This window comes from Lampetra planeri, chromosome 74 (assembly GCF_965212315.1).
Source record: "Lampetra planeri chromosome 74, kcLamPlan1.2.h2, whole genome shotgun sequence".
Taxonomy (NCBI): Eukaryota; Metazoa; Chordata; class Hyperoartia; order Petromyzontiformes; family Petromyzontidae; genus Lampetra; species Lampetra planeri.
This window is the reverse complement of record NC_136179.1, coordinates 2,899,682-2,915,942: the sequence shown is the minus strand read 5'-3', so window position 1 is coordinate 2,915,942 and position 16,261 is coordinate 2,899,682. Positions and strand designations below refer to the sequence as shown.

The 16,261-nt window shown below is 43.1% G+C and overlaps 1 protein-coding gene across 1 annotated transcript in view; it reads right to left on the bottom strand.

Annotated features, from left to right (window-relative positions):
- The window catches only part of LOC144737822 (uncharacterized), a 29,404-nt gene extending 13,718 nt beyond the window's left edge, over positions 1-15,686 (bottom strand). Inside the window, exons 1-4 of the mRNA XM_078620696.1 lie at positions 15,588-15,686; positions 11,472-11,668; positions 8,289-8,540; positions 5,135-5,357 (exon numbers count right to left, since the gene is read on the bottom strand). Coding sequence (XP_078476822.1) covers positions 5,135-5,357; positions 8,289-8,540; positions 11,472-11,668; positions 15,588-15,686 — 771 coding nt within the window. The remainder of the gene's footprint in view (positions 1-5,134; positions 5,358-8,288; positions 8,541-11,471; positions 11,669-15,587) is intronic.
- Positions 15,687-16,261: the final 575 nt, after the last annotated feature.

The window sequence follows — 16,261 nt, the reverse complement described above, 5'->3', positions numbered from 1 at the left end:
CCGGGTAACTCCCGGGATCAAAATGCACATTGCAAAGTGATCGCTTTATTGAGATGATTATGGTACTACCACAGGGTATTGTGAACGGTTCAGGAGGAGGAGAGGTCTGGATTTGTAAGTCTCACAGTACCGGTAAGAAGCGCCGGGTGGGGGATGCCCTCCACTGGGGTACAAATTCTGTCATTATTAGTATACGATCATGCAATGTTTCTATCTGCAAGCTGTCATAACTCAAACGATCCCCGTTATTGTTCGATTGAGAAATGGAGTGACCCACACCTCTGATACCATATGTGAGGAACCCAAAAATCTGATGCATGCGTAAAACACCCACAATGGGAATACGTAAACGTAAAAACACCAACAAAATCATTTTTATAAGAAAAAAATAGGTGCCCCCATAGCGGATCTGTCTGTGTGTGTACATACAGACGGAAGATGCAGGGGCCAACCTGTGTGCGATCAGAACGGTGCAATTGCTGACCAATGTCACTGTGGATGGCGCACACGCTGACGCACACCGGAGCTGTGTCTTTGCGATGCAAGGCCATGGTGGATGGTGGAGCGCATATGGATGGTGCGTTACGAATAAAATAAATCAAAACAAACCGCTGGAAGCAGCCATGCGAGCAGGCTACCTTGAGAGCGATCGCGAATGGGTTGCGTGTCAGAAAGAAGCCTCGCTCTTTCAGATGCCGTACCAGCTTCATCAACTCTTCGCTACGATTCTGCTGTATTCCATGGCAGCAGATACGAAGGCTCTCTGGGATAAATTATACGACCAATTGGCTCGCGATTACGAGTACCAGTACCGCCAGCTGACCAACAAAGAAGAAATGGTAAAGCTTCTTGGTTCTTTCGGTAAAGTCACGTAGAAGGGAAGTAATAAAATAATAAAAATAAAACAAAATAAAATGATTCTCACGACGTTTCGGCCACAACGCAAGCAGCCGTCCTCAGGTGAAAACCAGGTCTGTCGAGGCGACAGCGTCTGAATGAAACAGCACACGTGATTGGGGGGAAAAGGCGCCTTGACAAAATAATTTGAATATCAAGAGGAATTTAGCATATTTATGGGAAATGCAGGTATGTGATTACTGCTACTTATGCCCGTGCATTATGCAGGATTAGCAGCATCAAAGGGAGGGGATATGGGAAATGCAGGTTTGTGATTAGTACTACTTATGCCCGTGCATTATGCAGGATTAGCAGCATCAATGGGAGGGGATATGGGAAATGCAGGTATGTGATTAGTACTACTTATACCCGTGCATTATGCAGGATTAGCAGCATCAAAGAAAATAAAAGAAATGGTAAAGTTCAAGACCGTTCACAGCCTCCACGAGTTCCTCACGGCAGGTGGGATGGCTCTGTCGGACTTTGACGACCTCCTGCGGCTTTCCGAGTACCCACACTTGGTCTTGGACTCGCTGCTTGAGATAAACCATATCTGACGCGAATTGGACACGAAGGACTTCCCATTTCGACTTCGGCGCAAACAGTTCCCCGTTGTCCCAGCCTTCGCGATGACCATCAACAAGGCGCAAGGGCAAACTGTTCACAACCTGGGGTTATATCTACCAACGCCATGCTTCTCGCACGGCCAACTGTACGTGGCACGATCGCGAGTCACGGCAAGATCTAACATCAATGCGCTTATTGAGGGACCTGACGCCGAGGAGGAAGACGGAGTGTACACGAAGAATATCGTGTATCGCCAGATATTTGAATAAGCTGCATTTTGTATTTCAATAACTTGCATTCTTGAATATTGTCCATTGAGCGTCTCATAAAAATACATATAACCTCACAAAAATAAACATTGAACAATCACCAAAACATGTATATTGTGTCCAGCCACTTTCAACTCCCCACCAACCAAGCATATACACACAGCCCGCGAAGCGGGCGGCGTCTGCTAGTGTTATATGTAGATGCATATCGCGAGTCGTAAATGCAACCTGGGAGGTGCGCGTTATAGAATCGCATTAAAATGAGTATAATAACAACGTGGTCCTTTTAGAATCACGCGATCGACTGCTGCTGATGTTTGGATGGCGGCCTCCGATTCGTGCTCAGCTCTTCCTTTACTCGCCTGGTTGGTGCCGCGGGACGCAGCGTCTCATCCGACAGGCGTTGTAGCAGCTGGGTGATGGCATCCGTGAGTTTGTAAACTTTCTCTTCAAGTTGAGGCCGTTTCCCTCGTGGTCTCCTGTCTCTGGGCGTGCTGTGGGTTGCTCATGGCCGAGGTGGAACTGCATGTTGAATTTGGTGTAGACGTTATTTTAGCAATATATTTAAGTACAGTGTTGTGTTTAGAATGCGTCTAGACAAGGAAGGTGACTTGTCCTACACGGGCAGCCAAAAGTATTACAATTTCTGTCATTAAACAGTGTGAGTTCATTCATGAGTAGTATTCTTCGAGCCATGATGACACTAACCTACATACAGTTATGATTAAACAAAGTAATATTTAGTCACTTAATTCTCAGTTCAGACGTGATCATCGCAATCATTTCCAAAGACGTGTGCGGTCCCGCGAGAGCAGTGCCCGGCTACAAATAGCCGGGCAGCAGAAGCAGCTGAATCAGAAGTAGCTGCGTCGCCCTCGAAATGTGTTGTTGCTGCTGTTGTTGCTGCTGTTGTTGCTTCTTTTGAAGTTATATACGCAGGGAGGTGGTGGTCCGTGATGGGATGACGCCTTTGATTAAAGACTTTGATCAATCGCACCCGATTGACGCCCTTGATCGTCGCATTTGATCAACTCTGACATTGTAAACGCTCACATGTTAAACTCAAACATGTAATATTATATATCATGCTCTCATGCCCTTTAGATTGCACCCGTTGGGTTGCACTCCCTCGTCGAGGAGGCCGCTCTCCTCCTTTTCTACGGTTACATGCTTATTTCTTACATAACATCATGCTAATCTCTCACACCGTGGTCGTACGTATGGTAAGTGAATATGCGAATCAGGGGTACGAAATGCAGGATAAAAATCGAATTACAATTATATATATTGCTATTTGATACCATTGAGATGGAACATTCATCCAGCAAAGTGTTATTCAAATTATTTTAATCCCATCCGGATCTTGTACGTTCCGTTTCACATATGTATGCATGTAACATGTATGTATTACATACTTACATGTTACATGTATGTATTACATACATACATGTTACATACAGACATGTTACATGCACAAATACTTACTACAAACAGACATGTTACATGCACACATACTTACTACATACATATATGTTACATACTTACGACTGTAGTGTGATTCGAAGAGGACCACGGAGTTATTCGAATAATTTGAATGCGATTCGAATATCACACTTCAATATAGGTTGTTCTAATCTATAACACTAGTTAATAATGCTATTGTATAGCCTTATAATGTATAGCTCATAGCTTATATTGTTAGAGTTTACTATAACACTAATTTACAGTATTTTGTATATTCTTCAAATGTATATGTTAATGTTTAATTTATATTGTTGGAATTCATAATGTTAAAGTTCACAGTGTGAGAGTTTACAATGTGACAGTATATCAAAAGGCGTCGATCGATGGCATCGATCTGGTAGGTTGCATCAGAGTTTTCATCGAAGGCGTTATCCCATCAAGGGACACCAACATGCTGCGTATATAACAGTAACAGAAGCAACTACAGCAGCTACGAAACCGTTCGATGGCAAAGAAGCGACTTCTGCTTCTGCTCCAACTGCCGCCCGGCTGTTTGCACGCCGACTCTGCTCTCGTGGGACCCCACACGTCTATGGAAATAATTGCGATGATCCTATCTGAGTTGAGATTTGAGCGACTAAAGTTTACTTTGTTTAAACATAACTTAGTGTAGGTTAGTGCCATCGGTGTTTAGCGAATACTACCGAAGAATTAGCTCACACTCATTTATGACATAATTTGTCATAATTTTGGTTGATTAAGGAGAACAAGACACCTGCCATGTCGACGAATTCTTATCATATACATGTACTTAACTACATAGCTAAAATAACGTCAACACTCGAATAAACTTGTAGGTCTTAGCCCTCATATTGTTGCTTCGCAGATGCTCGAGATTGAGTGTCCTGCTGTTGTCCGAATTGTTTACTTTGATAACATTTGCCTGTTAAACGCAGTCTGAAACCGTGGATTGTGCAGCTTGGAATACTTGAGGACATCTCATCTATTTTGTTGGTTCTCGAAAACTGAGGCCAATAATTAGGAGGCAAATCACGAGCGAAAGCGATAGCATTTGCCAAGAATGTCTTAATTAATCGAGAACGAAAGTAAGAAGTTCGAAGGCTGTCAAATACCCTAACATTTACGAGTTGGTTCTTTGGGGCTGTATAATGTGTAGCAACTACAGCAGCAAAAACAGCAGCGACAACAACATCAGCAACATCACATTTTGAGGGCGACGCAGCTACTTCCGATTCTGCTGCCCAGCTGTTTGTAGTCGGGACCTGCTCTCGCAGGACCCCACACGTCTTTGGAAATGAGAATTAAGTCACTCAAGATTACTTTGTTTAACCATAACTTTAGGTAGGTTAGTGTCATCGGGGCTCTGTGAATACTACTCATGAATGAAATCACACTCCTGTATGACCGACATTGTACTAATTTTGGTTGATCGAGTAGAACAAGGCACGTGCCATGTCCAGACGAATTCTTATCAACAACAGTGTCCTTAAATATGATGCTAAAATAAATGTTAGCACTGGAACACCAAACGACTACAATTCAACCCTCTCACAGCCAGTGCTCATCACACCACTTCGGCAAGAAATCCGATAACATTACAAACCACCACTGTGCACGTAATTAAACAAAAAAAAACTGGAAAACTAAAACGGTCAAAATTACACCCAAAAGTACTCGATACGGATTAATAGGTATAACCACATGACATCATATTTTTTTAGTCACCCCGAGCTCTCGGTTTGATCCTCGAGCCACTCCATTACATCCAGCCATCTCTCGGGATCCAACTGCATGGGATCGAAGGTGGAAAATTCTTCAGGACTCATTGCACCACCTTGAACTTCAGCTTTTGATTTCAGTTTCCTATCATTGTGGACCTTCTGATGCCTGTTCATGGTTGATGACCGTGCAAATGCCTTTCCACACACAGAGCACAGGAATGGCTTCTCTTTCGTGTGTGTTCTCTGATGGTCTTGAAGAGTTGACGAGTGTGCAAATGCCTTACCACACACAGGGCATAGGAATGGCTTCTCGCCCGTGTGTGCTCTCTGATGAATCTGAAGATGTGATGACTGTGCAAATGCCTTCCCACACACAGGGCATAGGAATGGCTTCTCGCCCGTGTGTTCTCTGGTGTCTCTTAAGATGTGATGGCCATGAAAAGGACTTCTCACACACAGAGCAATTGAATGGCTTCTTGCCTCCGTCCGTGTGCGTGGGGCTGTGGAGAGCGTCTCTGCTCCATGTGAGCGTAGCAACAGCAGCGGTGTTATCGAGTCAAAAGTACGCAATCGGCCTCGATTAGCGTTGAGTTTTGGATTTTGTTAACGGCTAAAACAAGAACAACACTCGCGTCTAACCGAGACACGAAAAAATCCCGCTAATTCAACGACGAAAACGTTTAAGAGTTTATCCGCGAAAATAGACACTTACTTGGAGATTCACGGTATATCGATGTCTGGAACCCGTCTGAAGATGTCGCCACGAACTCTCCCGACGCAAAGTCGACTAACTGTCGACACAGCAATTGTGCTCGCCAGGCTGCGTTGTCTCGCGGTTGAAGGGCGATCAGCAGAGCGACGAGTCGAGCGTCCAACCTCATCAAGTTCCCTCTCGAATGGCATTGAGCTCTGCTTCTGAGCCGCCTTCAAACTCCCCGCCTAGGATCCAATCCTTTGTCTTTCAGGATATTTACATTCGATTGTTAATTTTGGAAGGCACAATCCGCATGTCTATTAACATACCGAAGGGTAATGTGCCCATTATGCTTCATGCATGAATATGTAAGTGCATCTCAGTGTGTAATTGTGCGCTTATTTTGAATAAATCGGATTAGCGCTGGAGAAACACGTTCCCCATGCCCTCCATTGTCCTCGATTTAAAATGAATGCATTCCTCAATTATTCCAAGCTGCACAATTCACGGTTGCAGACTGCTTTTAACTGCCAAATGTTATCGCAGTAAACAATTCGGACCACAGCAGGACACTCAATCTCGAGCGACTGCGAAGGAACGATATGAGGGGGCTAAGACGCAATTCTTTTCGAGTGTTCACGTTATTTTAGCAATATAGTTAATTGCGATGATCCTATCGGAGTTTACATTTGAGCGACTAAAGTTTGCTTTGTTTAAACATAACATTGTAGGTTAGTGCCATCGGTGTTTAGCGAATACTTCCGGACCACAGCAGGACACTCAATCTCGAGCGCCTGCGAAGGAACGATATGAGGGGGCTAAGACGCAATTCACTGTAACACTAGTTTATGATCTTATCACATACATGTACTTAAGAATTCGTCGACATGGCAGGTGTCTTGTTCTCCCTAATCAACCCAAATTATGCCAAATTACGTCATAAATATGTGAGTTAATTTTTTGGAAGTATTCGCTAAACACCGATGGCACTAACCTACACTGTTATGTTTAAAATGTTATGTTTAAACAAAGCAAACTTTAGTCGCTCAAATGTAAACTCCGATAGGATCATCGCAATTATTTATTATTGTAGAGTATATTTAGTATACTGATGATACTATATAGTTTATACTTTAGTTGTTTACGTTGTGGTTTTAGTTACTGCAGCTACATACTATTAACACTCCTTCCCGTCCCTTTGATGCTGCTAATCCTGCATAATGCACGGGCATATGTAGTACTAATCACATACCTGCATTTCCCATATCTCCTCCCTTTGATGCTGCTAATCCTGCATAATGCACGGGCATATGTAGTACTAATCACATACCTGCATTTCCCATACCCCCCTCCCCTTGATGCTGCTAATCCTGCATAATGCACGGGCATATGTAGTACTAATCACATACCTGCATTTTCCATATCCCCTCCCTTTGATGCTGCTAATCCTGCATAATGCACGGGCATATGTAGTACTAGCTAAGAAATGGAATGAGATTCGAATATCACTGTAACACTAGTTTATGATGTTATTTTATAGCGTTATAATGTATCGCTCATAGCTTATATTATTAGAGTTCACAACAATATAGTTTACTATAACACTAGTTTGTAGTGTTATTTTAAAGCGTTACAATGTATAGCTCATAGTTTAAAGGTTATATTGTTAGAGTTTATAATGTTAGAGTATGCAATGTGAGTTTACAATTTGAGAGTTTGTGGACGTGCCCTGTTCTCGTGGGACCCGACACGGATTTGGAAATAATTGCTATGATCATGTCTGAGCTGGGATGAGCGACTAATGTTTACTTTGTTTAATCATAACTGTGTGTAGGTTAGTGCCATCGGGGCTTAGTGAATACTACTCATGAATGAACTCATACTTCTTTCGGATATAAATTGAAATCATGTTGGTAGAACAAGTCGCCTGCCTTTTCTAGACGAATTGTTATCTTCAAGTGCGTCCGAAAATATAGTGCTAAAATACACAGCATAGTGAAGGCTGCCTTGTTGGGGAGATGGAGTTTGGCTAAGGCGCTGTGGCCGTGTGATGACACGGATTCTGAGAATTAAGTCACTCAAGATTACTTTGTTTAACCATAACTTTAGGTAGGTTAGTGTCATCGGGGCTCTGTGAATACTACTCATGAATGAAATCACACTCCTGTATGACCGACATTGTACTAATTTTGGTTGATCGAGTAGAACAAGGCACGTGCCATGTCCAGACGAATTCTTATCAACAACAGTGTCCTTAAATATGATCTTAAAATAAATGTTAGCACTGGAACACCAAACGACTACAATTCAACCCTCTCACAGCCAGTGCTCATCACACCACTTCGGCAAGAAATCCGATAACATTACAAACCACCACTGTGCACGTAATTAAACAAAAAAAAACTGGAAAACTAAAACGGTCAAAATTACACCCAAAAGTACTCGATACGGATTAATAAGTATAACCACATGACATCATATTTTTTTAGTCACCCCGAGCTCTCGGTTTGATCCTCGAGCCACTCCATTACATCCAGCCATCTCTCGGGATCCAACTGCATGGGATCGAAGGTGGAAAATTCTTCAGGACTCATTGCACCACCTTGAACTTCAGCTTTTGATTTCAGTTTCCTATCATTGTGGACCTTCTGATGCCTGTTCATGGTTGATGACCGTGCAAATGCCTTTCCACACACAGAGCACAGGAATGGCTTCTCTTTCGTGTGTGTTCTCTGATGGTCTTGAAGAGTTGACGAGTGTGCAAATGCCTTACCACACACAGGGCATAGGAATGGCTTCTCGCCCGTGTGTGCTCTCTGATGAATCTGAAGATGTGATGACTGTGCAAATGCCTTCCCACACACAGGGCATAGGAATGGCTTCTCGCCCGTGTGTTCTCTGGTGTCTCTTAAGATGTGATGGCCATGAAAAGGACTTCTCACACACAGAGCAATTGAATGGCTTCTTGCCTCCGTCCGTGTGCGTGGGGCTGTGGAGAGCGTCTCTGCTCCATGTGAGCGTAGCAACAGCAGCGGTGTTATCGAGTCAAAAGTACGCAATCGGCCTCGATTAGCGTTGAGTTTTGGATTTTGTTAACGGCTAAAACAAGAACAACACTCGCGTCTAACCGAGACACGAAAAAATCCCGCTAATTCAACGACGAAAACGTTTAAGAGTTTATCCGCGAAAATAGACACTTACTTGGAGATTCACGGTATATCGATGTCTGGAACCCGTCTGAAGATGTCGCCACGAACTCTCCCGACGCAAAGTCGACTAACTGTCGACACAGCAATTGTGCTCGCCAGGCTGCGTTGTCTCGCGGTTGAAGGGCGATCAGCAGAGCGACGAGTCGAGCGTCCAACCTCATCAAGTTCCCTCTCGAATGGCATTGAGCTCTGCTTCTGAGCCGCCTTCAAACTCCCCGCCTAGGATCCAATCCTTTGTCTTTCAGGATATTTACATTCGATTGTTAATTTTGGAAGGCACAATCCGCATGTCTATTAACATACCGAAGGGTAATGTGCCCATTATGCTTCATGCATGAATATGTAAGTGCATCTCAGTGTGTAATTGTGCGCTTATTTTGAATAAATCGGATTAGCGCTGGAGAAACACGTTCCCCATGCCCTCCATTGTCCTCGATTTAAAATGAATGCATTCCTCAATTATTCCAAGCTGCACAATTCACGGTTGCAGACTGCTTTTAACTGCCAAATGTTATCGCAGTAAACAATTCGGACCACAGCAGGACACTCAATCTCGAGCGACTGCGAAGGAACGATATGAGGGGGCTAAGACGCAATTCTTTTCGAGTGTTCACGTTATTTTAGCAATATAGTTAATTGCGATGATCCTATCGGAGTTTACATTTGAGCGACTAAAGTTTGCTTTGTTTAAACATAACATTGTAGGTTAGTGCCATCGGTGTTTAGCGAATACTTCCGGACCACAGCAGGACACTCAATCTCGAGCGCCTGCGAAGGAACGATATGAGGGGGCTAAGACGCAATTCACTGTAACACTAGTTTATGATCTTATCACATACATGTACTTAAGAATTCGTCGACATGGCAGGTGTCTTGTTCTCCCTAATCAACCCAAATTATGCCAAATTACGTCATAAATATGTGAGTTAATTTTTTGGAAGTATTCGCTAAACACCGATGGCACTAACCTACACTGTTATGTTTAAAATGTTATGTTTAAACAAAGCAAACTTTAGTCGCTCAAATGTAAACTCCGATAGGATCATCGCAATTATTTATTATTGTAGAGTATATTTAGTATACTGATGATACTATATAGTTTATACTTTAGTTGTTTACGTTGTGGTTTTAGTTACTGCAGCTACATACTATTAACACTCCTTCCCGTCCCTTTGATGCTGCTAATCCTGCATAATGCACGGGCATATGTAGTACTAATCACATACCTGCATTTCCCATATCTCCTCCCTTTGATGCTGCTAATCCTGCATAATGCACGGGCATATGTAGTACTAATCACATACCTGCATTTCCCATACCCCCCTCCCCTTGATGCTGCTAATCCTGCATAATGCACGGGCATATGTAGTACTAATCACATACCTGCATTTTCCATATCCCCTCCCTTTGATGCTGCTAATCCTGCATAATGCACGGGCATATGTAGTACTAGCTAAGAAATGGAATGAGATTCGAATATCACTGTAACACTAGTTTATGATGTTATTTTATAGCGTTATAATGTATCGCTCATAGCTTATATTATTAGAGTTCACAACAATATAGTTTACTATAACACTAGTTTGTAGTGTTATTTTAAAGCGTTACAATGTATAGCTCATAGTTTAAAGGTTATATTGTTAGAGTTTATAATGTTAGAGTATGCAATGTGAGTTTACAATTTGAGAGTTTGTGGACGTGCCCTGTTCTCGTGGGACCCGACACGGATTTGGAAATAATTGCTATGATCATGTCTGAGCTGGGATGAGCGACTAATGTTTACTTTGTTTAATCATAACTGTGTGTAGGTTAGTGCCATCGGGGCTTAGTGAATACTACTCATGAATGAACTCATACTTCTTTCGGATATAAATTGAAATCATGTTGGTAGAACAAGTCGCCTGCCTTTTCTAGACGAATTGTTATCTTCAAGTGCGTCCGAAAATATAGTGCTAAAATACACAGCATAGTGAAGGCTGCCTTGTTGGGGAGATGTAGTTTGGCTAAGGCGCTGTGGCCGTGTGATGACACGGATTCTGAGAATTAAGTCACTCAAGATTACTTTGTTTAACCATAACTTTAGGTAGGTTAGTGTCATCGGGGCTCTGTGAATACTACTCATGAATGAAATCACACTCCTGTATGACCGACATTGTACTAATTTTGGTTGATCGAGTAGAACAAGGCACGTGCCATGTCCAGACGAATTCTTATCAACAACAGTGTCCTTAAATATGATCTTAAAATAAATGTTAGCACTGGAACACCAAACGACTACAATTCAACCCTCTCACAGCCAGTGCTCATCACACCACTTCGGCAAGAAATCCGATAACATTACAAACCACCACTGTGCACGTAATTAAACAAAAAAAAACTGGAAAACTAAAACGGTCAAAATTACACCCAAAAGTACTCGATACGGATTAATAGGTATAACCACATGACATCATATTTTTTTAGTCACCCCGAGCTCTCGGTTTGATCCTCGAGCCACTCCATTACATCCAGCCATCTCTCGGGATCCAACTGCATGGGATCGAAGTTGGAAAATTCTTCAGGACTCATTGCACCACCTTGAACTTCAGCTTTTGATTTCAGTTTCCTATCATTGTGGACCTTCTGATGCCTGTTCATGGTTGATGACCGTGCAAATGCCTTTCCACACACAGAGCACAGGAATGGCTTCTCTTTCGTGTGTGTTCTCTGATGGTCTTGAAGAGTTGACGAGTGTGCAAATGCCTTACCACACACAGGGCATAGGAATGGCTTCTCGCCCGTGTGTGCTCTCTGATGAAGCTGAAGATGTGATGACTGTGCAAATGCCTTCCCACACACAGGGCATAGGAATGGCTTCTCGCCCGTGTGTGTTCTCTGGTGTCTCTTAAGATGTGATGGCCATGAAAAGGACTTCTCACACACAGAGCAATTGAATGGCTTCTTGCCTCCGTGTGCGTGGGGCTGTGGAGAGCGTCTCTGCTCCATGTGAGCGTAGCAACAGCAGCGGTGTTATCGAGTCAAAAGTACGCAATCGGCCTCGATTAGCGTTGAGTTTTGGATTTTGTTAACGGCTAAAACAAGAACAACACTCGCGTCTAACCGAGACACGAAAAAATCCCGCTAATTCAACGACGAAAACGTTTAAGAGTTTATCCGCGAAAATAGACACTTACTTGGAGATTCACGGTATATCGATGTCTGGAACCCGTCTGAAGATGTCGCCACGAACTCTCCCGACGCAAAGTCGACTAACTGTCGACAGAGCAATTGTGCTCGCCAGGCTGCGTTGTCTCGCGGTTGAAGGGCGATCAGCAGAGCGACGAGTCGAGCGTCCAACCTCATCAAGTTCCCTCTCGAATGGCATTGAGCTCTGCTTCTGAGCCGCCTTCAAACTCCCCGCCTAGGATCCAATCCTTTGTCTTTCAGGATATTTACATTCGATTGTTAATTTTGGAAGGCACAATCCGCATGTCTATTAACATACCGAAGGGTAATGTGCCCATTATGCTTCATGCATGAATATGTAAGTGCATCTCAGTGTGTAATTGTGCGCTTATTTTGAATAAATCGGATTAGCGCTGGAGAAACACGTTCCCCATGCCCTCCATTGTCCTCGATTTAAAATGAATGCATTCCTCAATTATTCCAAGCTGCACAATTCACGGTTGCAGACTGCTTTTAACTGCCAAATGTTATCGCAGTAAACAATTCGGACCACAGCAGGACACTCAATCTCGAGCGACTGCGAAGGAACGATATGAGGGGGCTAAGACGCAATTCTTTTCGAGTGTTCACGTTATTTTAGCAATATAGTTAATTGCGATGATCCTATCGGAGTTTACATTTGAGCGACTAAAGTTTGCTTTGTTTAAACATAACATTGTAGGTTAGTGCCATCGGTGTTTAGCGAATACTTCCGGACCACAGCAGGACACTCAATCTCGAGCGCCTGCGAAGGAACGATATGAGGGGGCTAAGACGCAATTCACTGTAACACTAGTTTATGATCTTATCACATACATGTACTTAAGAATTCGTCGACATGGCAGGTGTCTTGTTCTCCCTAATCAACCCAAATTATGCCAAATTACGTCATAAATATGTGAGTTAATTCTTTGGAAGTATTCGCTAAACACCGATGGCACTAACCTACACTGTTATGTTTAAAATGTTATGTTTAAACAAAGCAAACTTTAGTCGCTCAAATGTAAACTCCGATAGGATCATCGCAATTATTTATTATTGTAGAGTATATTTAGTATACTGATGATACTATATAGTTTATACTTTAGTTGTTTACGTTGTGGTTTTAGTTACTGCAGCTACATACTATTAACACTCCTTCCCGTCCCTTTGATGCTGCTAATCCTGCATAATGCACGGGCATATGTAGTACTAATCACATACCTGCATTTCCCATATCTCCTCCCTTTGATGCTGCTAATCCTGCATAATGCACGGGCATATGTAGTACTAGCTAAGAAATGGAATGAGATTCGAATATCACTGTAACACTAGTTTATGATGTTATTTTATAGCGTTATAATGTATCGCTCATAGCTTATATTATTAGAGTTCACAACAATATAGTTTACTATGACACTAGTTTGTAGTGTTATTTTAAAGCGTTGAAATGTATAGCTCATAGTTTAAAGGTTATATTGTTAGAGTTTATAATGTTAGAGTATGCAATGTGAGTTTACAATTTGAGAGTTTGTGGACGTGCCCTGTTCTTGACTAATATTTACTTTGTTTAATCATAAATGTGTATAGGTTAGTGCCATCGGGGCTTACTGAATGCTACTCATGAATGAACTCATACTTCTTTCGGATAGAAATTTGAAATCGTGTTGATAGAACCAGTCGCCTGCCTTTTCTAGACGAATTGTTCTCGTCAAGTGCGTCCGTAAATATACTGCTAAAATACACAGCATAGGGAAGGCTGCCTTGTTGGGGAGATGTAGTTTGGCTCAGGCGCTGTGACCGGATGATGACACGGATTCTGAAACAATGGCGTTAAACACTCGCTGCTTGGCCCCGTCGACAGCAGCGAAGGCTGTCATATACTGCCCCATTTACGAGTTGGCTGTATGATGTGTATAGTTGAAGGTGCTAGGTGTTGTTTTCTTCTAACAGCTACTAACGTGCGTGTGTTGTCTGTTTTTAGGATTTGTCCATTGATGTGGTTCTTTTTACTGCGGCGTTTTTTTTGTTGAGTTCTGTCACTGAAGTGTTGCAGTTTGTTTAAAAATTCGTCACGTGAGCGTGGTGTTTTGCTTGTGGGAATTTCGCTTTGTCACAATTTGTGATTGTTATGATAATTCTAACGATTCATAATCTCATGAGTTTATAATGGGTTTGTGCGTGTATTTATATAAATATATTCCGTCTTTTGTTATTTGATGACATCTAGCAGTGAAAATCGTGATTGTAATATGACCATCTTAAACAACTACGCTGGTTTGGTCGTCTGCGTGCGTATCTGGACGTTAATTTGTTTACGGTCCCGCCCAAACAGCTCGCTCTGATTTCGAAGAGAGCGAAAGCTCACTTTCATTCGATGAAAATAAATAATTAACACGCCCGGAAAAGAGCGATAGCATAGGTTTGCCAAGGTCTGCGCCGCAGTGCTGCAGTGCACTTTGGGCGCAGACCCTGCGCTGTGTGAGTGTGGTGTGTATGCAAGTGTGCGAATGGTAGTTACGCTAATATTACGTATGTTTATGTAAAAAATGGGTGCTGCGATTAGTGGAGTCCCCAAAGAACTTTACCTTACGAGTAGGCAGGGGTCGCTATACAGTGAGTCTTAGCGGACTGAGCTGGCAGCTTCACCTGCCGGGACCACGGCCAGTTGCGTAGCGCCCCCTACAGTTTCGCCCATGGGTCAATACCCCCATGGGGCAACCCAGCTGACTGTTTGATGGGTACAATGGGTACTTTTCGGTTTATCCGGCTTATTACCATTATTATGTATTGACGTTGATCACGTCTCCATGGACGGCTTGCTGTCTACTTCGGTTGTGTAATTCAGATGTTGTGCATGCTGGTGGTGGTAAGGGCATGTGTTGCATAATATGTAGCATGTGTCCGCGTATCATGTTTGCCACGGATGCAGTTGCCGTTACTGTACATTTATGATGTTTTGGAGTGCCAATCCCATGCACTTTGAAATGTAATAAACTGTCAAAAAAGGTTGCAGCCCGCTCCCCGCCGCTGTCACTCTCTGGCCGTTGCACAAGCCATATCTGAATTTTCGACATGCTAAAACAATGAGTACAGTGTGACACCGCCCGGGTAACTCCCGGGATCAAAATGGGCATTGGAAAGTGATCGCTTTATTGAGATGATTATGGTACTACCACAGGGTATTGTGAACGGTTCAGGAGGAGGAGAGGTCTGGATTTGTAAGTCTCACAGTGCCGGTAAGAAGTGCTGGGTGGGGGATGCCCTCCACTGGGGTACAAATTCTGTCATTATTAGTATACGATCATGCAATGTTTCTATCTGCAAGCTATCATAACTGAAACGATCCCCGTTATTGTTCGATTGAGAAATGGAGTGACCCACACCTCTGATACCATATGTGAGGAACCCAAAAATCTGATGCATGCGTAAAACACCCACAATGGGAATACGTAAACGTAAAAACACCAACAAAATACATTTTAATATAAGAAAAAAATAGGTGGCCCCATAGCGCATCTGTCTGTGTGTGTACATATAGACGGACGATGCAGGGGCCAACCTGTGTGCGATCGGAACGGTGCAATTGCTGACCAATGTCACTGTGGATGGCGCACACGCTGACGCACACCGGAGCTGTGTCTTTGCGATGCAAGGGCATGGTGGATGGTGGAGCGCATATGGATGGTGTGTTACGAATAAAATAAAACAAACCGCTGGAAGCAGCCATGCTACCTTGAGAGCGATCGCGAATGGGTTGCGTGTCTGGAAGAAGCCTCGCTCTTTCAGATGCCGTACCAGCTTCGTCAACTCTTCGCTACGATTCTGCTGTATTCCATGCCAGCAGATACGAAGACTCTCTGGGATAAATTCTACGACCAATTGGCTCGCGATTACCAGTACCAGTACCGCCAGCTGACCAACAAAGAAGAAATGGTAAATCTTCTTGGTTCTTTCGGTAAAGTCACGTAGAAGGGAAGTGATAAAATAAAAAAAATTAAACATAATAAAATAATTCTCACGACGTTTCGGCCACAACGCAAGCAGCCGTCCACAGGTAAAAACCAGGTCTGTCGAGGCGACAGCGTCTGAATGAAACAGCACACGTGCTTGGAGCATATAAATAAGCTGGGTTGGAAGGGGGGGAAAGGGCGCCTTGACAAAATAATTTGCATATCAAGACGAATTTAGCATATTTATGGGAAATGCAGGTATGTGATTAGTACTACTTATGCC